This window comes from Gorilla gorilla, chromosome 5, assembly GCF_029281585.2.
Source record: "Gorilla gorilla gorilla isolate KB3781 chromosome 5, NHGRI_mGorGor1-v2.1_pri, whole genome shotgun sequence".
Taxonomy (NCBI): domain Eukaryota; kingdom Metazoa; phylum Chordata; class Mammalia; order Primates; family Hominidae; genus Gorilla; species Gorilla gorilla.
Window position 1 is genome coordinate 42546087 of NC_073229.2, and position 23683 is coordinate 42569769.

Sequence of the window (23683 nt, forward strand, 5' to 3'; positions counted from 1 at the left end):
ATCTGGATGCTGCCTCTGCTATGCTAAGCAGCAGTCTCCATTGAAGCTTGATGCAGGGTGATGTCTGCAGGCTTCTCCCTCAGTTGCCAGCCTCCCACAAGGCTAGGGGTTCGAGGGTGGCCTCACTGACAAAAGCATGGCCAGCTTGATTAGTGCAGGCTGGTATTGCTTCCATTTGAATTCTGTATGCTGAGGACCTCAGCCTAGAGGTTCTGATTCTTCTATGTTTCTTTGTTCTGCTCCAAATGATCACTCTCATGGGATGCAAAGAGAATGGCATTGCTTTTTCCCTTGTAAATTCTCACTACCTGAACTAGCTAGCAAGGCTGGGGAAAACTTCCTGAAGTCTGAGCTCTGTGTAGCTTGAAAGCCTTGAAAACAAAGCCTCAGTATTATAAACCAATTTATTTCCTCAGAGTATTGGGCACTTCTGTGAAGAAACACAGTTTCCAGACATATCAATTATGCTATCATGCATGTCAGGATTGCTACCAGTATCTCTGAAAAACGTGAGAGCAGCTAGGTTAAGACTTGAGGACATCCATGGTCAAAATTTTCCTCCCCTGACCCCCTGGCACCCCCCCACCAACCACAGCCACTGATGAACATTGCTGCACACGAAAAAGCACCTGAGCCACCTTGACCTCATTGTTAAATCCTCATTTTAAACCATCATCATAATAACATGCTGGCTTTTGTGGTTATGTGAGGATGTATTTCCTTCTTGCTTTTTTGTTTTTTTGAGATAGAGTCCCTATCTGTCACCCAGGCTGGAGTGTAGCGGCGCCATCTCAGCTCACTGCAACCTCCGCCTCCCAGGTTCAAGCAATTCTCCTGCCTCAGCCTCCTGAGTAGCTGGGATTACAGGTGTCCACCACCACGCCCGGCTAATTTTTGTATTTTTAGTAGAGACGGGGTTTCGCTATGTTGGCTGGGCTAGTCTTGAACTCCTGACCTCAAGTGAACCTCCCAACTTGGCCTCCCAAAGTGCTGGGATTACAGGTATAAGCCGCTGCACCCGGCCATGAGGATATAAAACCACCTGATACCAAATGAGGTATGAGGCTACAGAAGTCCTGGACTTCTTTCTTCTCTAAGGCAGTTTAAATTGCACTCTATGTCTTTGAATTTGTGAGCAAGGTCATGATGCCATGCCCTGGTGCTTGATCAAGGGTGGCTGTGTCTGAAATGACCTGCAAATATGCCAACAAAGGCAGCCCCTGCATTCTGCTGGTCAGTTATCTGCATTTGTCCTATAAACATCCTTTATAATTGGAAACAGCTCTCCTCATTTCAGAGATCTGTAGAAATGGGGTCTCGTGAACTAGGACTGCTTCTAGGCCAGGAATTTTCAATCTGCAGCTCTATAAAGTAGGATGGGGGGGGGGTGGGAAGAGTCAGACCTTTATTTTCACTATCATTTAACTGAAATTAAACATGTTTAGGTATGATGAAGGTAGAAAACAAGCCACAGCAGTATTAGCCATACCTGTGACTTTGACACTGATAGGAATCACATATATGTTCACGTCACATTATTTATTGCAGATAACTTTTTAAAAAATCATTTATACTTTTCATTACTTTGATGTTTCAGTAGTTATTAGAGCCACTACTAGATCTTATAATTTGATGTGTTAATAAAGCAGCAGCATAGAACTATGTCACATATTTGACTTTTGAAATATTTTGAAAACTATACTGATGATATTGAAATAACTGTATTTCAATATATTTTCTTCTTTTCAATTCCTATGTATTTTATTTTATGCATTTAAAAAACATTCTAGGCCGGGCTCAGTGGCTCATGCCTGTAATCCCAGCACTTTGGGAGGCAGAGGCAAGCGGATCACCTGAGATCAGGAGTTCGAGACCAGCCTGGGCAACATATAGTAAAACTCCATCTCTACTAAAAATACAAAAATTAGCCAGGTGTGGTGGCACACACCTGTAGTCCCAGCTACTTGGGAAGCTGAGGCAGGAGAGGTACTTGGGAAGCTGAGGCAGGAGAATCACTTGAACCCGGGAGGCAGAGGTTGCAGTGAGCCAAGATCACGCCACTGCACTCCAGCCTGTGTGACAGAGCAAGACTCTATTTCTCAAAAAATAACAAAAAAATTATTCTAAAGGAGGAACTTAGGTAAAGAAGCCCTGCTTTAAGTCAAATAAAGAGAGAAACTTGGTTTAGACAAGAGGCAACACGGGAGTGTACACACAAAGGGATCCTACTGACAGTCATCCAAGCTGTCCTTCTGATCCCAGGGCTGAACCAGATGCTCAGCTCTGGGAATTGTTCAACAGACCCTCTACAGGCTGATGACTTCATTCATGAAATCTGATCTCTGAACAAAGACTCATGGGATAGTGAGGAGTGCTGCTTTAATAATTTAGTCATTTCATCAAAGACATTGGTATTAGGTGACCCCAGGAGGAGTGAAGACCTCTCTATGTCAGATGCTTGGGCCCCAGAGAGTTGGAAACCAGGAAAGCACACTTCTGTTCATGGTTCTTAATCTTGGCTCCTTTATGATAAAAATTTCTCACAATTAAAAAAAACATTGTAGGCAGAGGGTTACTGATCCAACACTGACATCCAGTGTAGCTATCTGAACCATAGGGTCTGCTCCACTTCCAGGGATAAAACTAGGCTCGATTTACACTAGAATATTTAGAAGTGTGTTTAAATGACACAAATCAGGGCAATGTGGCTTATGCATTCATTTTATTTTATTTTAGAGATGTGGCCTCCCTCTGTCACCCAGGCTGGAGTGCAGTGGCGCGATCGTAGCTCACCACAGCCTTGAACTCCTGGGCTCAAGCAATGCTCTTGCCTCAGCCTCTTGAATAACTAGGACTACAGGCACGTGCCACCACTCCCAGCTTATTCATTCATTTTAAGCAATTCTACCGATTGCCTTTCTTGCATACTTTTTAGGCTAACAGTAAAACCTATCTTTCTAGAGGGTGGAATGAGGTTGTGCATTGCTGTTTGCCTTGTTCTTGGCAATTACCAACAATTCACACCAGGCCAGATGGGATTCGGCAACTTAAGCAGGTTAGTGAGTTATACCTCTGTGTACTCCTTGAAGCTCCGATTGATCTCTGTCAGACTCTCCCGGGCAGCTTTGCTGGCAGGGGATGTTGCGAAGGCTTGCTTCATTTTGCTGGCACCATCCTGGAGGCGTCGCTGGATACAATAAGCTTCATAGAGTTCATCTACCTGCCAGAATCAAAACAGGAAACAGAAATAAATGTCAGGCTTGAAAGAAAATACATTGATCATTGTTACATGCTTAATTTACTTTATATTTCTGACCTCTACAAAGAGAATCCTGTAGAAGTATTATCCTTTTAGATAGGGACCAATCGTTTTTATTGTAGCCACTGTGATACATTTTGTCTCAAAACAGATTTTACTCTAATCCTGTTTTCAAATTTTGCAAAAGGGAAGTGCCTCTCTTGCATTGTTTGAGGCTATCATTGGAATTGTTTAAAATGACTCCCAGGTGACTTTGTGGGTTCATGGGTGGACTGTAAGTATTAAATAAGAAAGATAAGAGCTTTCTGTAAGTATTAAATAAGTATTAAACAAATAAGTATTAAATAATAAAAATAATTAAGTAAGTATTAAATAAGACTGTAAGTATTAAATAAGGAAGATGAGAGCCTTTTGTATATAGAACAAACAGTGAAAGGGTTTGTACAATTTCATACCAAGGTGAAAACTTTGTAGTATCCTAGGCTAATATCACTTTAAGAGGTAGTGTCACAATATTAGGATTTGTAATCCTGATATTTACACATCCAGATTTAGTATTTCATAAAGTAACTTGGGGATATATATTGAAGATAATTTTTGTAAAGTCTTGGCTCAACTGTAAAGGAAAAAGTTATTCTTAAAATTAGGGTAAAACACAATTGTCTAAATATATCAAACTGGGTACTTAAGAACTCAACTCTTTCATGTAAATTATATGTCAATTACAAAAAAAAAAATAAATAAATAAATAAATAAATTGAAGCAATATAAATGAACTTTTCCTTTGCTGCACATCTACACTTATGCTTCTAAATAATAACAATATACCCTTTTCAAATGACTATTGATTTTATACTCATATAAGCCTGATAATCAGCTAATTCTTCTAAGGCAGTGATTCTCAATCAAGCCAAGGCAATTTTGACCCCCAGGGGTCTACTGGCATCTAGTGGGTAGAGGCCAGGCATGCTGCTAAACATCCTATAATGCAGAGGACAGCTTCCTGCAATAGAGAATTATCCCCAAATGCCAGTAGTGCTAGGGTTGAATTTTTTTTTTTTTTTTTTTTGAGATAAGGTCTTGCTATGTTGCTCAGGCTGGTCTCTAACTGCTGGGCTCAAGTGATTCTCTTAACCTCCCAAGTAGCTGAGACTACAGGTGCACATCATTGTGCTTAGCTAAAAAAACCTGTTCTAAAGTTATTCCTAATGATATTTATCTCTATAAGTCTGATACTATCTTTAACTGACTGCAGTTAACTACAAGAATTTTCAGGCGGATAACAAACAACAATACCATCAGGCATTGTCAAAAGCAAATAAAACCTATTGCTTTGGGGAGGCATACTTACCTAGCACTATTTGAATTTTCATTTCAGTATGAACTTTGTTTCTTCACAAAGGAAGCTTAACTATAGATTCAGAAGAAGGTGGAGATGCATATACTAGATTTCAGAGTTTAAGAGTCCCCTTTTGTTCTGAAGGCAAACTTTTGGCTGCTCACTAAAAAGCATTACTATAACCTGTTTGAGGATTACAATTTTCCATAATTGCATTCTCTACACAGATATCAATGACACTTGGTTTAGAATGCAAATATGAAGAGACTAAAAATTATTCTCTTGATTAAAGGATTCTTTGTTGCTATTTACTTCAACAATGCACTCAACTCTGCTGAGAAGAACGCCCAAACTGAAAAGAATCATCTTTAATCTTCAGGGTCAGTGGATTTATCTCTGATTAAGAGGGAGATATAAGACTCATGGAGTGTCCTATCTGCTGATGACATCTTTTGGTTGATGGTTGGCATAGAGTGTGGTTTCCGTGCTTTAAAGCTAAGCCTCATCTGGTGAGCTTGGTAAAATGCTGATGCCTGGGCCCCACTCTGAGATGCTGATTCAGTAGGTTAGGGCTGGGCCAGGAATCTGAAATTTTAAATAAACATTGCAAATTGTTCTGATGTGGGAGATCCCCATAAAACTTTTAGAAACCCAAGTGCTAATATCTCTTCCAATGCAGGTCAGGCTATGTCACCCATGTGGTCTTCTGGGGAACTGCCCTTGCAACCCTTTCCCCTACTAGTGGGTACGCCAGAGTTTCTGAGCTTGTTATCCTTTCAATAAGGAGACAGTGCCCACAGGACCATCGGTATAGCCATAATGACTTAATCTATTACTTTGTGTAGCGAGAAAGTTTATTCTTTGTTTTTGCTTAAATATCAACCTATCCTAGCCAAATGGAATTAAACTTTTGGATAAAGTATACCTATGTAGTCACCTTAGCAGAAGGCCATTTGTAGGCAAGCATTTATCTTACCTATCAGTCAGCAGTGGCTCATTAAATAAACTGATTAATTGAATCATTCAATTACATATAATTTGTTAGGCATCTGAATATAAGATGTTGCAAACAGAAAGAGTACCACTGACCTTTGAAAACCATTGGGATTGTTGTATCTAACAACCATGGATGCAAGATTGATAAATATACCCTTTACCTAATACTGATTGTTTTCTTGCTGTTTTTTTGAATTAAACAATAATATGTCAAAGCTTGCCTGCCACATAAATACCTTCTGATGGATGTCATTGTTTTATTTATTGAGCTTAGCAGAAATAGGAGCAATTTCAGATTTGCCTAGGTAGTAAATATCTTTCAAAGCAAGAATGTACGAAGGCAGTAGCATATACATGTATATCCGTACATACAAATCATCCTAGAATTTTAAACCAGAAAGGATTCTTAGGATCATGTAGATCAAATCTGTGTACCTCCCCAGCTCCACTTCACAGAGTAGAAAGCCAAGATTCACATAGATGACATAGCAAGTGAGTAGGTGGCAGAGCTGGGAATAGAACCTAGGGCTTCTGAATCTTAGAGAGATCTGCTAAAACTCCCAGGCTCCCCACTTGGAAGAGAGGCTGATGGATATAGACAAACAGGAATTGATAATGGTGTGATTTAGCTGCCTCTAAAGGTAAATATTTTCTAGGTGGCACCAATGAATCCTGATAGTGCCCAGAACAAGGGGGTGATAGTCAGCCTCATTGGACCACCAGTGAACTATGGGGTTCAGGGCTGGGTGTCAGGGACACTGACAAAGTAGTGCACCTCTAGGGGAGAGAGGATAAAATGGCACCTGAAAACCATGCCATATGAGGGAGAGTGGAAAGAGCCAAGGGCTTGAGAGAGATTGAGGGAGGCGCTGAGACAGCAGTCTTTTGGTAGTTATAAGGCCTTCATGAAGAAGTTTATGGGGCACCAAGTGTTATGTGGAACCAGAGTGTAAAGTTAGACAAACATGAAGTTTTTTGTAGGGCTAGTTGGATTGATAGTTTATCTCTAAGCACTCTACACTGAGGCTGGAAGTAACTGTGCCTGTTACTTAGCACTTAATAAATGTTTGTGGAACTGAGGTAGAGCCAAAACTGTGCTGGGCCATCAGGCCTTCCATTCTTATTGTTCCTCCATCTTTAGTGCCCACTTGATGACGTAATTGCTAGTCAGCTTAGGAGTCAATTGGATAGGAAGTTCTCCACGCACTAGATACTACGCTCAGGCCAAAGGTGTATTTGATTAGCAACAGAACTGAAAAACAGGCAACGAGAACAGGAATTTCAGTTACCTTACTTATATGAAACTCCAGGCGTCTCATGTATCTTTCAATTGTTTTAATTTGCTGGAATTAAAAGAAGTTTGAAAAAGTACAGTCATTTATAGTTCAATTGACTTAGGCTTGTGAGAATATCTTGATTATATCATACTCAAAAGTATTAGAAAATCCAATATATTTCCCCTTTCCTTCTATCTTTGAAGCTATTTTAGAGATTCTCTAATACCAATTTGAATTTTTTTTTTTTTTTTTTTTTGAGACGAAGTTTCGCTCTTGTTGCCCAGGCTAGAGCACAATGGCACAATCTCAGCTCACTGCAACCTTTGCCTCCTGGGTTCAAGTGATTCTCCTGCCTCAGCCTCCCAAGTAGCTGGGATTACAGGTGTCCGCCACCATGCCTGGCTAATTTTTGTATATTTAGTAGAGACGGGGTTTCTCCATGTTGATCAGGCTGGTCTTGAACTTCTGAGCTCAGGTGATCCACCTGCCTTGGCCTCCCAAAGTGCTGGGATTACAGATATGAGCCACCATGCCCGGCCCTGGAAATTTATTTTTTTAATATTGAATAAATATTTTGAGATGTGAACTTGAATTAGTTATCGGAATCCTTGTGTTTAACATGAAGAAAGGCCAATCCAATGGAAGTCATTAGATTCTGACAGAAGAGTATCATATTGGAGTATATTTAAATTTCTCCATAATAATATATTTTGTCTTCTACGATTGGTTTTTTTTTCCCATTCACATTTTAGTGTCTTTGAAATTGGGGTGCATTTTACAATTGCTACCGGCAGACAGCTGCCTGTACAAGCTCAAAGATAATCATAGTTGTTCATGTGTCATCTCTTTGAGTTGTAATTGTTATTATATGCATTTAATTGCCTTTTAAAATGTCTTCAAAAAGAACACACTATGATTCAGCATTGAAATAAAATTATTGTGCACATAGAAAGGCATGGAGCAGCACCGTATATAAATTTTTTTAAAAAGAAAGGGGAAAAAAATCTGTCTAAACAGATCTAACAGTTTTCTTGATAACTATAAAATGCAAATTTTAGGTAAAATGAAACAACTGTCAGATTTTAACTGGAATCCTTTTTTTCTCTTCATGGCACATGAAATAATGGTGCATTTTCTAATCAACAATGACTCAGATTTGATGAAGTATAGTAATTTATATTCAGAGACAACACACGTAAAGGCCTCCAAATGCTTGGGAAGTTCTTAAACTTATAAAAGCACTACAACCCAGTGGCATTTTAATGGAAGTGACCTTAAACACTTTATTTAATCTATAGATCACAGTACTTGTTCATTATCCTCATCAGACAAAAGTATGCATTTTTCCAGGATTCAAAAAACTATTAGTTCTCTAGGATTTTACTGTCTCTAAGAGGGTCTCCCATTGACTTCTCAAAGATGCAGAGTTTTATTTTATTTTTTGAGACAGGGTTTTGCTCTCTCAACCCAGGCTGGAGTGCAGTGGGTGCAATCACGGCTCACTGCTGCCTCGACCTCCCGGCTTCAGGTGATCCTCCCACCTCAGCCTCCTGGGTAGCTGGGACCACAGGCACACACTACCATGCCTGGATAATGTTTTGTATTTCATTTTTTGGTAGAGATGGGATTTTGCCACATTGCCCAGGCAGGTCTCAAACTCCTAAGCTCAAGTGATCCACCCACCTCGGCCTCCCAAAGTGCTGGGATGACAGGTGTGAGCCACCGTGCCCAGCAAGGATGCAGAATTTTTTTCTTATTAGCACCCCAACACGGAATGGCAACTTACCTTGTCTAGGTCATACAGTACACCCTACAATAAAAAAAGGAATATCTGCATTTAAACATTATCCTTCAAAAGGTTACCCATCTTAACAGAATGATTTAGCCCGCATTTGCACATTATCTGTGGAAATAATGATCAGCCCTACAAAATTCTACTGGATGTTTTACTTTAAAAGAATAAAAACTTGGGTTATTTTGCTTTAAAAGAATAAAAACTTGGGTTATTTTAAATACCAGTAAGAGTACATTTAAGAGCTGACATTTATTTACAGTCTGTTCCTAGCATTGCATGCAGTCCTCCCTGCCCCTCGGGATCTCTAAAGTTTTCACTTGCTTTGAGCTCTCCGGTCCTACCTATTGAAGGGCATGTAAATTCATGGTCATTAAAAAAAATTTAAAATAAATGGTATGAATATAAAACATAGCAGTGGCATATGTGTTAAAAAATAACTGCCTCGCTGTCTAAACAAATAAAATTGATATTTAAGAAGAGTTTTGTTTTGTTTTTGAGACAGAGTTTCGCTCTTTTGCCCAGCCTGGAGTGCAGTGGCACGATCTCGGCTCACCGCAACTTCCACCTCCCTGGTTCAAGCGATTCTCCTGCCTCAGCCTCCTGAGTAGCTGGGATTACAGGCACCCGCCACCACGCCCAGCTAATTTTTGTATTTTTAGTAGAGACAGGGTCTCGCCATGTTGGCCAAGCTGGTCTTGAACTCCTGACCTTGGGTGATCCACCTGCCTCGGCCTCCCAAAGTGCTTAAGAAGAGTTCTTGAGGCTGTGATAAGCTTTTCTCAAATTGTTTTTAAAGCCAGCTCATTTCCTGTGTGCTCATAGTATCATAGTATAATCAGTGCACTATCCTCGTATCCTCCAATTGAAGGATTTTTACAGAACATGAGGTCTTGGCAGAAGCCCCTGCATTTGTTCACTGTTGTTTTCCAGGAGAGATATTTGCAGCCACTGAGGATGGTCAAGGGCATTCACCAGCTCTGAAAGCCCTGACACAGGGGTTCCACATAGATGCAGGCAATTTATATCCTAACATCAGTAGAACATAAAAATTTTTAACATTGATAAAGCCTTGAATCTCTAAGCCTTTGAAAAGGACAACAGTATACATTTGAGCACATTTCCTACAAAAGAAAAAGACAGCAGCTATGAATGTCTAGCTGCACCTCCTAGGACTATGTCGAGTTTTCTTGGGCTGATTTCTTGAAACAGTGAGGTATAATATGTAGAGTTGAACAAAATCATTTAAAATAGTGTAGACATTAGAACCACCTCTTCAATCACACAAGTCCTCACAGATTCATGAGAATAGAAGAAATTTGCAACATAATATGTACTTGATCTGGTCTAAGAACTCTTAACTTCTCATGGTGGTTACTCCTTTGAGCCTGTTTTCCCTCCCTGATTTTACTGATTATAGTTTTTAAAAATTGGAGTAAAAGTTCTAGATTCCAAATTATTTATATTAATTTTTTATATTTTTTAAAAACACAGACGGAGGGGGGAGTCTCACTTTGTTGCTCAGGCTGGTCTCGAACTCCTGGCCTCAAGCGTTCCTCCCGCCTTGGCTTCCCAAAGTGTTGGGATAACAGGCATGAGCTACCATGCCTGGACCCAAATTCTGTATGTACTAACAATATGCTAGGAAAACTTCAACTTTTCATTTCCTTGTATTATTTGGGAGGGTGGTAGAGGACATTAAAAATTTTTTTCCTGATTATAAAGTTTCATGAAGATATACATTTAAAAAATGATCTCATAAACATGCTTGGAAAATATTGAAAAGTATTAACTAGAATGCATTAAGAAGAAAACATACCCTTCTTTTTCCTTCTAAGACATACTGGGGGATGCAGATAGTACTCTGCCCCTTGGATCTGCTTTTCTCAAACATTCCTCCCCAGCCCCATCCAGTAAAAGAAGCTATTTGGCTAAAAAGAACAGTGTTAACATCATAATGACTGCATAGTACCTACCAGGCGAGAGTTTCTTTTCATATCTTTTAACTGAGCTGTCAACTTGTCCAGCTCCGTCTGGTGAACCTCCAGATATTCACTGCAAAGATAAGACAAGATGTAATCGTAATCTCTGCGCCTGTTAAGTGGAATCTGGTGCTGTTGCTGACTTTTCCTTCTCAAAGGGGATTAAGAATTGAACCTTGCTCTGTAGTTGGGCAGGAGGCTTTGTATTTTCCCAGTCTTTCAACATTTTGAAAGGTCTAGCAGTGGCACTGGATACTATCCAGCTGGGAAAGTAGAAAAGGAGAAAAAGGCTGAAAGTCGAGAAAAGAAAACCAATGGGGAGGCAAGGGGCAAGATGTCTGTAGAGTCAGCCCTGGCTCTGGCCTCACAGAATTCTATCTAGTCAAACAGAACAAATAGTGAATGTCCCATTGCACTCTAGGAAAGTCTTATTCTGGGTTCACAATCCCTGTAAGATATCAGGGAGGTTTCAGAACCCTCCTTCAGCAATGTCTAGAATGGATGTGTCTGTCCATCATTGTTTAAGTGAAACTCAATACTGCACAGGGTTCCAGGTCTCCATCAATGTTATGAATATGATGTGGAATACCAATATATTTCCCATCTCTGGGACTTATGTCAGGCTTCCCTATTTGTGGTACAAGAATAAAATACCTCCTACAGAAATAGACATCTAAAAAATGATCTCATAAGACCAGCTTTTCTCTGACCCCTTGGGTCTTTCCTTAAAGTACATTATCAGGTTCAAGTTCTTACTCAAGTCCATTTTTCAAGGCCCTGTAGACTTCTTCTACCCTTTTAGGCTGAGGCTCTTTGGGGGGATTGTTGTTTTTGTGGCCTAAATTGTGCATTTTCTTCAGTTTGGCCTGAGGCTTCTTGAGAGCGGAGGAATTTTCAATGAAGGAGTTACACCTATGGAAAGAACAGAAGAAATTGTGAGGATTGGGCATCCAAAAGGATTTGACCAAAGAAAAATGTCTTCTATTATTTACTTGTTTGTTTTAGAGACAAAGTCTTCCTCTGTCATCCAGGCTGGAGTGTGGTGGTGTGATCATAGCTCACTGCAGCCTTGAACTCCTGGACTCATGAGCTCAAGTGATCCTCAGCCTCCCAAGTAGCATGTGCCACCACACCCAGCTAAATAGTTTGTTGTTGTTTAAAGAGAGGGGGTCTCAGTTTGGTGCCCAGGGCAAAGTGCAGTGGTCTGATCATAGCTCACTGCAGCCTTGAACTCCTGGGCTCAAGTGGTCCTCCTACGTCAGCCTCCCGAGGTAGTGGGACCACATGCATGCACCACCACACCTGGCTAATTTTTTTTTTTTTTAGCTAGTCTAGCTTCAGTCAATCCTCCTAATGTGGCCTTTCAAAGTGCTGGGATAATTTTTTAAAACTTTTTTTGTAGAGATGGGGTCTTGCTATGTTGCCCAGGCTGGTCTTGATCTCTTGGCTTCAAGCAATCCTCCAGCCTTAGACTCTCAAAGTGCTGGGATTACAGGCATGAGCCACTGTGCCTGACCAAGAAATGTCTTTGTAATCATCTTGTGTTCACATTAGTGTCCTTTGCAGAAGGTAATGTTCCCAGATCTGAGCCATCCTGCATTTAGTTTCTTAGTATTAGATTTGTTAACTGCTGAAACCTGAAAGCTCTGTTGGGCAGAGGCTACCTAGAGTCAAAGTCTGGCTTCAGGGAATGTGTATTCTGAGTGGAAATGTATTGCTTTTCTAAAACATCATAGGAAGCTAAGGGCAAAGAGTTCCAGGTGGACATAATAAACAGGCAGAAGGATATAATCCAACTAAAAAGATACATGCACTATGCAATTTTAGGTACAAGTGTCTATGAAATTCAACGAGGATGTGAATAAATTCTTTTCGATAAGGGACCATAAGCATGACAAATAGCTAATTCTATATGACATTAAAATACATGTAGCTTTTTTAAAAGCTTTATTTTTAGGAAGTAAATTACTGATTAGGTATAACTTATAAAATTTCAACATCTCTAGTGGTGCCAGGGATACAGCTTGCAGCGGTAAGATTGATATCTGATAACTTAAAACCAGAGTACTGATCTAATTAGGAGATGCAGAGGCTAGGCCACTCACTGACCCAGCTATCAGTAGGAAAGCCGAGACCTCCGAGGCCGGAAGGTGCCTACTGCACCCCTCCCAGGTTAGTTATTCGTTATACTCTCTGCCATCACCGTGTGCACAAATGGGACAATACAGGTTAAAGCACATAGGGCCCCTCAGAGGGCAAAGACCTTTATGATAACAGAAAAACTGAAGATAAACTTGGTTACATGTTGCTTATTCACTATCTGTTCTTTCTTTCTTAAGTTCCCCTAAGTCCTGTTTCAGATGAGAGGAGATTCAGGAAACTAGAAAAACTAACTTTGGCAACCTCTGTCTGAATTACATCTGCTCCCCAGAGTCAATCTGCAGAGGCAGAATCATTGTCCACTGCATGATTTCATAGCAAACATAGTCTCCAAAGTCTGAATGCAATGGAAAATGTGCTTCAAAAAGGGGTGGAAGGAGGGGTAGGGAGAGGTCTATGCATATATCACTAGTTTGTCCTAAATCCTCAGCCATCATCCTTGCAGGAGGAATTCTAAATGATAGAAAATAAACTATAGCACTTAATTTTTAGTACATCCTCTCCATGAAAAAGATTAAAATGGGGGGGGGGGGCGAGGGGGCGGTTTGACGAGGCTGAATGCACACAGACCCTCTTCACAACATCAAAGTTCACTTCCTTGGCAAGCTGCATCCCGGGAGAGAACCACACAGTACTTGCCTGGATCGCCTTTCCTGGAGGCCGCTGAAACCCGCAAAGGACTGGCTTCTAATGATCCCATTGGGCCCTCCAGGCGAAAAAGACTGGGATCCTACCAACATGATTTCCGGGAGTCTGGTCGGTAGTCCTAGAAGACAGTGGAAAGATCATGACAATTTATAGGCAGGTTCAGACAGAAGATGCACTAAGCTTGTCAACAATGATAAAGGCTGTAAAGTAAGCCATGAGACTGTTAAGTGCTTGTGAGGTTCTTTATTATGGAGTGTCCTGAAGACGAAGGGTTCAACTCTCAAAAGAATAAGAAAGATACCCATCTATGGCCAGGCACGGTGGCTCACACCTGTAATCCCAGCACTTTGGGAGGCCGAGGCGGGTAGATCACCTGAAGTCAGGAGTTCAAGACCAGCCTGGCCAACCTGGTGAAACCCCATCTCTACTAAAAATACAAAATTAGCTGAGCGTGGTGGCTCATGTCTGTAATCCTAACCACTCGGGAGGCTGAGGCAGGAGAATTGCTTGAACCCAGAAGGCGAAGGTTGCAGTGAGCCGAAATCGCCCCACTACACTCCAGCCTGGGCAATAAGAGCAAAACTCTGTCTAAAAAAAAAGAAAAGAAGAAAGAAAAGAAAATAAATATAAATTACACAAAATTGTCCATCACTTTAGGTTTCCTTCAAGAATTTTTTTTTTAAACAAGGTTCAACCACACCCTCAAAAACATGAAAACTGTTGTAACATTTATCTCCATTCAACAACAATAAAAACACACAAATAGGCCAAGTCAAAGCTTCAGATAAGTCATGCGTCAAACTGAAAACACAGTCAAGTCTTAAGGCGGAATTCTACACCTAGGGGTCATAAAGCTAAAACACTAGGTTACTTTAGAGATTAACTTACTTAAACTAGTTCTCCCTTTCTATCTTTAAGAATATTCTGAAAGCTAAGATTGTGCCACTACTGTGACTGTGCAAAGTAAGAAGGGTAAAGGGAGTGCTCACAAAAGATGTGATAATCTAGGTTAGATAAGAACACAAGGGCGGTCGGGGGGAAGGTAAGAGGAAAATACAGCAGAAAGTGCACAACCTGTATTTCAGTCTTTTGCTTGGCTTTTGTAAGGACTTACCACAACAGACCAAGTAGCATTGTCAAAACACAGCTTCAGCTGAGCAGAAGCCCAGGGCTAGTTCCCCCAAAGGATGACCCTGCAACTGTTAGGTAATTCTATTCCTTTTAGATCAGGAGGAGTCAAAGCACATACCATTGTCTTAGCAGGTGACTTCAATCCAGAGAGGGGGACAGGCTAGCAGGAAAAAGGGTAAATAGTTACTGCCCAGATTGAAGACTCCAAAGTGGGCAGACAACAAATCGGTATGTTTGCAGAGTGTCAACAATTGCCCTTTAAAGACTCAATGAAAAAGAAAGAAAAGCTAAAAAAACAACAGCAGCAGAACTCTCTGGTAGTAAATCCAGATGTAATGGAAAGACCAATTTCACTAGACCTCCCTCAAAGCTACGCGAAGCAGCTCAGCAAGGAAGGCAGTTTGAGCGAGTTACTTCCCCAGAGAGAGAAGGACAAACAGCCTCCTCCCCCATGCTGCTGCAGGTTTTTAAATCCCCTCCCTCCCTCTCCAGGACAGAGCAGCCCTGGAGTTTGTATGCATTCTTGCGAGGTACAGGTGCTGACTCACTTGGCTACAGGTATGGCAATCGGCTTGCTCTTTCATCTGGGTGAGATGCAAATCCCACACTAGCTGGGGAGGAGCAGCTTACATTTCAGGGCATTCTCCAGAATTTTAGAAGTAATGAAGAAGTACGTATGAGCAGTAAAAGTAATATGTAGGGCACAAATGGTTAGACAAAATGCAAGTGCAGATAAGGTTCTCTCTGGTTACTTCTCCCCAGCCTCAAGGCTCAAAAAACTCCTAATTCTGTTATAAATAAATTTTTGATGCCACAAGGAAATTGCACTCAAACATAAATTTAATTTTCTCAGCAAGGCAATTTTTACTTCTATAGAAGGGTGCAACTTATGAATGGAGTAATGGTGAGACCACACTTGGACAGGGGAGGGGCAGGAGTTCTTATTCCTGAAGCATGGCCCTACTGCTGTGTCGTTCCCCTATTGGCTAGGGTTGGACCGCACAGTCTAAGCTAATCCCGATTGGCTATTTTAAAGAGAGTAGCGGTATGAGCCACAGTGGTGGGGTGGGTAGTTTGGCAGGAAGGATGGTTAGGAACAGGTAACTAAAGGTGACTTAGGTCAGAGCAGGTGACCAGGGGTGACTCAGGTCCAACAGGTGACCTGGATGAGTCAGGATGGAGCAGGTGACCAGGGGAACAAATGTGAACTACTGATTAGGACTGGTGGGAATGCTGTTTACTGAAACTAGGAGCAAGGAGACGAAGAGAGCCAGAAAGTTAAACTTTAAAATGGAGAATCAAAGAATAGGAGACCTGAACGTACTGACATACTGATTCTTTGAAGAGAAACTTGGGGTTCACTATATTTAACAATTCCTTTAATCCTTAATGAGGTTCTCCTCTGTGCTCTCTGCTGGTTACTGAGAAATCTGTCTACATTTCTTTAAGGGGATCTTTCTTAGGTTCATAAAGCATGCCTGTGGTATCACTGTATGCCATGCAAACTTGTAATAAACTATCATGCTTTCTTAATATTTCTGTTCTTTCTGTACTCAGTTTGACAACCAAGCACCCACCTTAATGTCTCAATTTGGCAAATTTTAGTATTCTATCTTATTTTGTAAATTATTATTCATTATATCTATTGTATCACAGACACTCTTTGATCAAAGGAAAAAACTTAGAGTATTCGAAATATTTAACTATACCATTATCTCATACCTCTTAGAAATTATATTTTTCAAGCCAATCTTCCCCCCCTTGTCCATTGGATCATGGTAGTTTAAACTACTGATGCCTGGCTCCTATCCCCAGGCACTGTTTAATTAATATGGGATATCACCTGGGTATGGGGAGGTTTGTAAAGTCCCCAGGTGATTCTGATGTTCACCAATGTTTGAGAGCCACTGACTTAGGAGTTTTGATTGAACAATCAGTTGCACTAGTGATAGGCAGAAAAAAGAAAAGAAAAGATACCAAGTTCATTGCAAATTTAAGACTTCTGTTAAAATAATCTGCTACAATTAATTAACTCCAACTCTTTCATTAAATGAATTAAACGCTGGAGAGTAAAACATATGTACCAGATTGTAAAATAATTTTCCTTCTTCCTCATTTTTTGTAACAGGTAAACAAGGTTCTCAAAATCAGAACAAATGTCTGTCCAGGATCCTAAGATTGTCAAATACTTTGGGAGGGGGAATAATGCTCAGAAACTTTTCATTAAATGTATGGTTGGGTGCAGTGGCTCATGCCTGTAATCCCGCACTTTGGGAGGCCGAGGCAGGTGGATCACCTGAGATCAGGAGTTTGAGACCAGCCTGGCCAACATGGTGAAACCCCATCTCTACTGAAAATACAAAAATTAGCCAGGCGTGGTGGCTGGCGCCTGTAATCCCAGCTACTGGGATTACAGAGGCTGAGGCAGCAGCATCGCTTGAACCTGGGAGGTGGCGGCTGCCGTGAGAGGAGATCGCGCCACTGTACTCCAGCCTGGCGAGAATGGGAGACTCTGTCTCAAAAAAAAAAATCGAGAAACTTTTCACTAAATTTACATATGGAACTGATGGCCACTAGGAATGTGACTAGAGTGAGCAGTTTTGTTTTGTTTTGCTTTTGTAGTCTTAGAAATGATCATTATCTATCAAGAAAGAATTTGGCCAGAGCTGGTTTAGGCTGAGATCTCTCTATCTTGCCATCATTTCCCCTAAAAGGTGACACATGGCCTAAGGAGAGTCATAAAACAAGCACGCACACACACAAAGTCTGGCTCTGGAAGAAATAAAAGGAGGAGGTTGGGGCAGGGTAGTGTAGAGGTATTAGGGACAAAAGTATACAAAACACTCCCTTCCCCATAGCTCCCAAGTCTGATGGAAGGGTGGTAGTTCTTCGCTACTATTCTTCCAGCTTCCCCAGCTCTTCTCCAGTTGTAACTGATCTTGCACCTCTTCGCTATCAACTGTTATTCTATTGACCACTCCACTCCTACCTCTTAGCGCCTTATATGTTTAGATTGTTCCCTGGCTTCCTAGAAGTCCCAAAGACCTGGTCTGTCCCCAGCTTTCAGAAAAACTACCTCTAAATTTTTTGGGTTTTAAAGACTTAATTGCCTCTGCCAGAGTAATCTGCATTTTAATAGCAGGTGCTCCATTGAATCAAAAGCCTTAACCTAAAGAAAGGACTACAGTGGAATTGCAGTATTACTGCTGGTAGGGATGTAAAATGGAATTAAAATTTTGGAGAACAATTTGGCAGTATCTGTTTAAGCTGCGAAACATACTAATCCTTTAACAGGGCACTTGTTTGATAGCTCCTCTAGGGAAATACCCAAATGCATGAAGAGGCATATACAGGGATATTCATCACAGGCAATGTTAATAGTAATGGAAAAATGGGAAATGATGTAAATGTTAGTCATTACAGGAATGGTTAACACTCAAAATTATGTTATAATTTTGATAATAACATTATGTAGCAGTTAAAAACAACATGGCCACATGGAAAGATCCCCAGGATAAACTACAGAATGAAACAGAGTATGATAGTAGGAATGCCAAAAACAAAACTATATAAAACCACGAACACAAATAGAAAAGTTCTGAAACTACACACAGTCTATGGAGAGGTGGGATTGAGTGGTAGTCAGAAACATTTTAATCTTTTCTGTATTATATTTTTATACAGAAAAGGTATTTGTGTATTTTTCATATAATGTAAAATTCTGTTTTGAAATTGCAGACATTTGGAGTTGCCTAGAAATGGAAGTGAAGAGGAGACAGCTCATAAACAAGATCATATAACTCTGTTGAGTAATAACTGTATTTATAAAATTGTTTATATTTATCAGCCTTGCAGAGGAGAAATGTGATTGCCAAGAAATATTGTATTAGGCTTTATAAATTCTGATTACATCAGAACTATTTAGATTTCCTGATGAAGTCCTTATTGTGAGTTCTGAGCTATGTAACAAGTTCATTATTTTTGTCTGCAAAACATTTAGAGCTGGGATTGTACTCCTGGTAACATGCACTATACCTGATATATACTCATATATACCCGATATATACTCTAGGTTCACCAGTTCACCAGATGCCATATCTATTAAGCAAGAAATCCCACATAAAACAACAAACTCAGGCCAGGTGCAGTGGCTCACGCCTGTAATCCCAGCACTTTGGGAGGCCGAGGCGGGTGGATCACGAGGTCAGGAGTTTGAGACCAGCTTGGCCACATAGTGAAACCCTGTCTCTACTAAAAATACAAAAAAAATTAGCTGGGCGTGGTGGCGGGTGCCTGTAATCCCAGCTACTCGGGAGGCTGAGGCAGGAGAATTGCTTGAACCTGGGAGGCAGAGGTTGCAGTGAGCCGAGATCACGCCATTGTACACCAGCCTGGGTAGCTGGGGCTTTGAAAAATGTTTCCAGTCTCTAAGTTATTGACGTCTCATCTGGTCTTTTGGAAAATTCCAGCATAACTAATATTCATTTTTGTGTGTTAAATCCCAGAAAGGACTCAAATCCTAGGCAAACAGTGTGGCTGCTATGGTTTGCTCTTCACTTGGCTTTGTTGCAGGAGGCCCTGGCTGTCATACCAGGTTGCCACCCGTGCCCTGCCACTCCTATAACCAATGGGAACAACAAAACAGGGTCTTTCTGGAAGGAATCCCAAGCACCTTGACTAAGAGTTGAACAAATCCTGCCATTCTGAGCTGAGCCTCTAGGCACAGAACCCTGAAAGCCACAGCTGTTTCTCGTCCCAGTTTCTTCATACAATGAAAATCACTGCCTTCTCTCTGACTATGCAGTGTTAAGTTCTAATTAAACACATATCAGGGTCTTTTGAAATTATAATAAGTATAAGATTTTACATGTTCTTGTATGAATGCTGTGATACAGGTACACTGGACTTTGGTGGATGCTATGAGCGACCACCTGACCCAAACACCTGGTGTCTGTTTAAATTAGAAGGTAGCTCATCAAATCAGCAGGCGGTTTTTGGACAAGAACACTGAATCTGAAGATAGAAGGGGGCTGAAGCAGATAAAAAAGAGAACAAGGGATTTCCACTCACCCATCAGGTCTCAGGCTCTGATTGGACCAGAAATAAAGGGTGGAATATGATTGCAGTTTGGGGGAAGAATTTGCACCTCCTTGGAGACCTTGGAGATAACCTGTCTCTTAAGAATAAAGGACAGGAATCAATCTTGGAGGGCTGCTTGGAAGATGGGTGATGAAGGACATCTGTCATGTGGCAGGCCTGCGCAGCAGGCCCTAAAGTGCAGCTCATGGTAGTGCCACCAGTAGAAGTAGTAAAAGTGATGGGGAAATGTTTGGAAAGTCCAGTCTAGGTGATGGTTCTACTTCTCCCTATATTTTTATGAACTGGCATTCTGGCTTATGTTTTCATGTGTGTTTGATTAGCTTGAGTTAGCAAGCCTCTCTTCAAATTTCAGCAATTTCACTGCGAGACAGGTAAGGCTAGGTATATATACTAAAGTAAGAATCCTGATTGTCAGGCCAGTGGCCGACCTCCTTTCAACATCTGCCAGATGTGAATCTTCAAACTCACTTGTTCAGAGTAGAAGTGCTGGAGGCATTGATTAACCTGCAAGGCAACTGGGCAAATTGACTACTCAGCTAGAAGGAATGCTAATATTTATTGTTAGAGTTAAGAATACTGACACTCATTAAAGGAAATATGATTCAGTACATTATGTTTAGTTTTTACAAGCACAAAAGCCCTCTCCTGTATTAGGAAAACACAGAAAGTAGAAAGAAGGCAGTGTAGGGAGAAGGAGAGAAGAACCATACTGTCTGTATCATCCAAAGACAACCACCGGGGGAATTTTGTTCCGTTAAATTTTCTCTAGCTCTTCCCTTCTCATATAAAGCATAATAATTTGAGCATATTGCATGCAAAATTTTGTATCCTGCTTTTTCTATCGGATTCTTTTTTTAAAGCTATGCCGAGGGGGCTATCAATTAGCTTTTTAACAAAGCTATCTTTAAAAGGATACTCAAGTCTACCCCATATTCCATGTGCTCCTTTGAATAATAAGAGGAAAACCAACGAGTCCGCATTACATGTGCCTTTTATTTCTGATTTTTCAGATATGGCAGTTTGGCCAGAGGCTAAAGGAAACCCCTGCAAGGATGAGACCATGTGATCATTTGTGCATGCTTGAGTTGCAGGACATCAAACATCATGAAATTAAAACGAAAATACAATAGCTAGATGCTACTGTCTTAACCCTTATGGTGTTTTCCTTTTTTAAAAATTTAACCAAATCTTCTATCGAATTAAGAATACAAACAGGCAATTCTGAGAGAGCCTTACTGATAGAAAATATGAGAGACATCTGTGATTTCTGAATGACATGAGTAAGGATATCTCAGTTCTCGCCAAGGCATTTCTCATGGGGGCCAAACGTCAACTTGAAAACCAATAGTTGTCACACTTACAAAGCTATGCCATCTCCATAAGCTAGACTGAGACCAACCCCTCTGAGACAAGACAATTGACCCATAGATCAGTTGGCTGTAGCTGGGGTGACATGCTGGCAAAAGTAAAAAAAATTCCACAGTCAATTCAAGTGTTTGCCTGAGGCCAGGGACGGGAGCAGGCAAGGAAGCAGAGAGAGGTTTTGGGGGTGGTGGAAGTGTTCTAAAACCAAATCATGGATGATGGTAGCACAAATGTATACATTTACTAAAACTCAAACTGTCCACTTAAGATGAGTAAATTTTATGGTATGTGAATTGTACATCAATAAAGCTGTTTAAAAAAAATCACTACCAATTTCTAGAAAAAGTCATCATTCCTTCTGCTAGAGGAAGTGCCAAGAAATCAGGACTTGGAAAAGCTGAATCAGTAAGCAACCAGCTGAGAGTTGCTTTCGTGATTTGATCCTGTCTCCCAGCGAGGCTTCATAAGATGTGACACCTGCCCTCACTGCACTTTCTGAGTCATTTCTTCATGCCCGATTTGGGTTCTTCCTTTCTTTTTCCCCTAACAATGCCATCCTGTTTATGCTCCCCAACATCGTGGTCAAAAGCAGATGTATAATTGAGTTGTCTGAAAGAGACATGTGGGCCAGATGTAAATAGCCTGCTATGCAAAATAATTATTTAAGATGAAAACTAAAAATACATGTCTGCTTATTATATGGTTACAAGGTACCTATTACAGAGCAGTTGACTAATCTTTTTTAAAAAGTAAATATATTTATGTCATTGGCCTTTAAAAAATATGGCTGCTTTAAAGTAAATCAAAGCAGGCCCGGCACGGTGGCTCACGCCTGTAATCCCAGCACTTTGGGAGGCTGAGGTGGGCGGATCATGAGGTCAGGAGATGGAGACCATCCTGGCTAACATGGTGAAACCCCCGCCTCTACTAAAAATACAAAAAATTAGCCAGACGTGGTGGTGGGTGCCTGTAGTCCCAGCTACTCGGGAGGCTGAGGCAGGAGGATGGCATGAATCCGGGAGGTGGGGGTTGCAGTGAGCCGAGGTTGTGCCACTGCACTCCAGCCTGGGCGACAGAGTGAGACTCCATCTCAAAAATAAAATAAAATAAAAATAAATAAATTAAGAAATCAAAGTAATGCTAATATTTGCTTCTCAGTTGTCAACATTGTTTGCTAACCCAGTGATGAATGCGTGTGGGATACACTGCTTGACTAAGACAACTGACATGAATGGATGAAAAAAAAGTGTAGAACAACTCAACAGAGCCTCACTCCTCAGCAAGGGGATGGAAGAACCAGGGCCAGATGTTCTAACTGGCCTTTTGGGCAAGTCCTAAACTCAGTGAACCTCACACTGTATCTGTAGAGTAAAGGAAGTAATTCCTCCCCATTTTAACAGGCAAGCATTGTAAGGTTCAATTGAAATCAAAGCTTCATCCAATCTAACAATCAGGAGACTACTTGGACATGTAGACTGACTTTCCACCATCTCTGTAGATGGCTGGATTTCTGCTTTAAAACACAGAGAAAATGACGAAGTGCTTTACAAAAGGCAAAGTGCTTGAGAAACCACAGATTACTATAATGAATACCTAGTTTTAACTCACTTGAAAAAAAGAAACTTAATTTTCAGAATCTCTGGAAAGTGATATGATAATTTTCTAAGACTCCATCAATCAATATAATTATTAAGTATATATTATATGCTCAACACTGGCAGGATGCTATGTGTTGTCCAAGATCCAAAGACAACCTAAGACTGAGCTCTGCTTTTAAAAATTTTAACAATTTAATTGAAGATAACATGACTATACATAAAGCGGATTGGAGACAATTTTTCACGTAAGAAATAACAGCGTAAAATTTGAAGCGGTACCTATCTCTGGGTTTTTTTGTTTTTTTGAGACAGAGTCTTGCTCTGTTGCCTAGGCTGGAGGGATGGATTGCAATGACTCAATCATAGCTCACTGCAGCCTCAATCTCCTGGGCTCAAGCGATCCTCCTGCCTCAGCCTCCCGAGTAGCTGGGACTACTGGCATGTGCCTCCACACCCAGCTAATCCTTCTGATTTTTAGTAAAGACGAGATGTTGCTATGCTGGCCAGGCTGGTCTTAAACTCCTGGGCTCAAGCGATCCTCCTGCCTCGGCCTCCCAAAGTGCTGGAATTACAGGTGTGAGCCACCATGTCCGGCCAAAGTGGTACCTATTTCTTAATCTTCCAAGGAAAGCAACACAGCAGAGACAATAAGAACGTGGAATCCAGAGTCAGACAAATCTGCACTCAGTTTGGGTTCTACAGCTACAGCTGCTTGAACTTTTGCACATTATTTAACTTCTCTGAATCCCAGTTTTCTCATTTATATAAAAGGATTAACATTTCAGAGGATTTTTGTAAGGTGCAAATGAGATAATATACATAAGACCTGGTATGTAGTAGGTGTTTAATAAGCCTAGCTGTTAATAATAATTTAAATAATAAGGAGTTTTCTCAAAAGAGAGGGAGATACATAAGACAGGAATAGCCAGGCAAGTTTAGGTAATGCTAAGGAAGCTAGAAACTAGCATCTTTTTGAAGATAGCAATTTTTAGGTAATTAAAAAGCATGGATTCATAAGGACTATAAATATAAGTAC

The 23683-nt window shown here is 40.8% G+C and overlaps 1 protein-coding gene across 11 annotated transcripts in view; it reads right to left on the reverse strand.

The window, feature by feature from the left end:
• The window catches only part of RIPOR2 (RHO family interacting cell polarization regulator 2), a 231943-nt gene that overhangs the window by 51911 nt on the left and 156349 nt on the right, over window positions 1-23683 (reverse strand). For 10 of the 11 annotated variants that reach the window (XM_055390371.2, XM_055390378.2, XM_031012231.3 and 7 more), the window contains exons 2-7: window positions 13445-13571; window positions 11402-11557; window positions 10640-10718; window positions 8658-8681; window positions 6884-6937; window positions 3071-3220 (exon numbers count right to left, since the gene is read on the reverse strand). In XM_055390371.2, coding sequence (XP_055246346.1) covers window positions 3071-3220; window positions 6884-6937; window positions 8658-8681; window positions 10640-10718; window positions 11402-11557; window positions 13445-13571 — 590 coding nt within the window. Of the gene's footprint in view, window positions 1-3070; window positions 3221-6883; window positions 6938-8657; window positions 8682-10639; window positions 10719-11401; window positions 11558-13444; window positions 13572-14702; window positions 14941-23683 lie in introns of those variants that run through there. The other variant, XM_055390372.2, reaches the window with a different exon arrangement.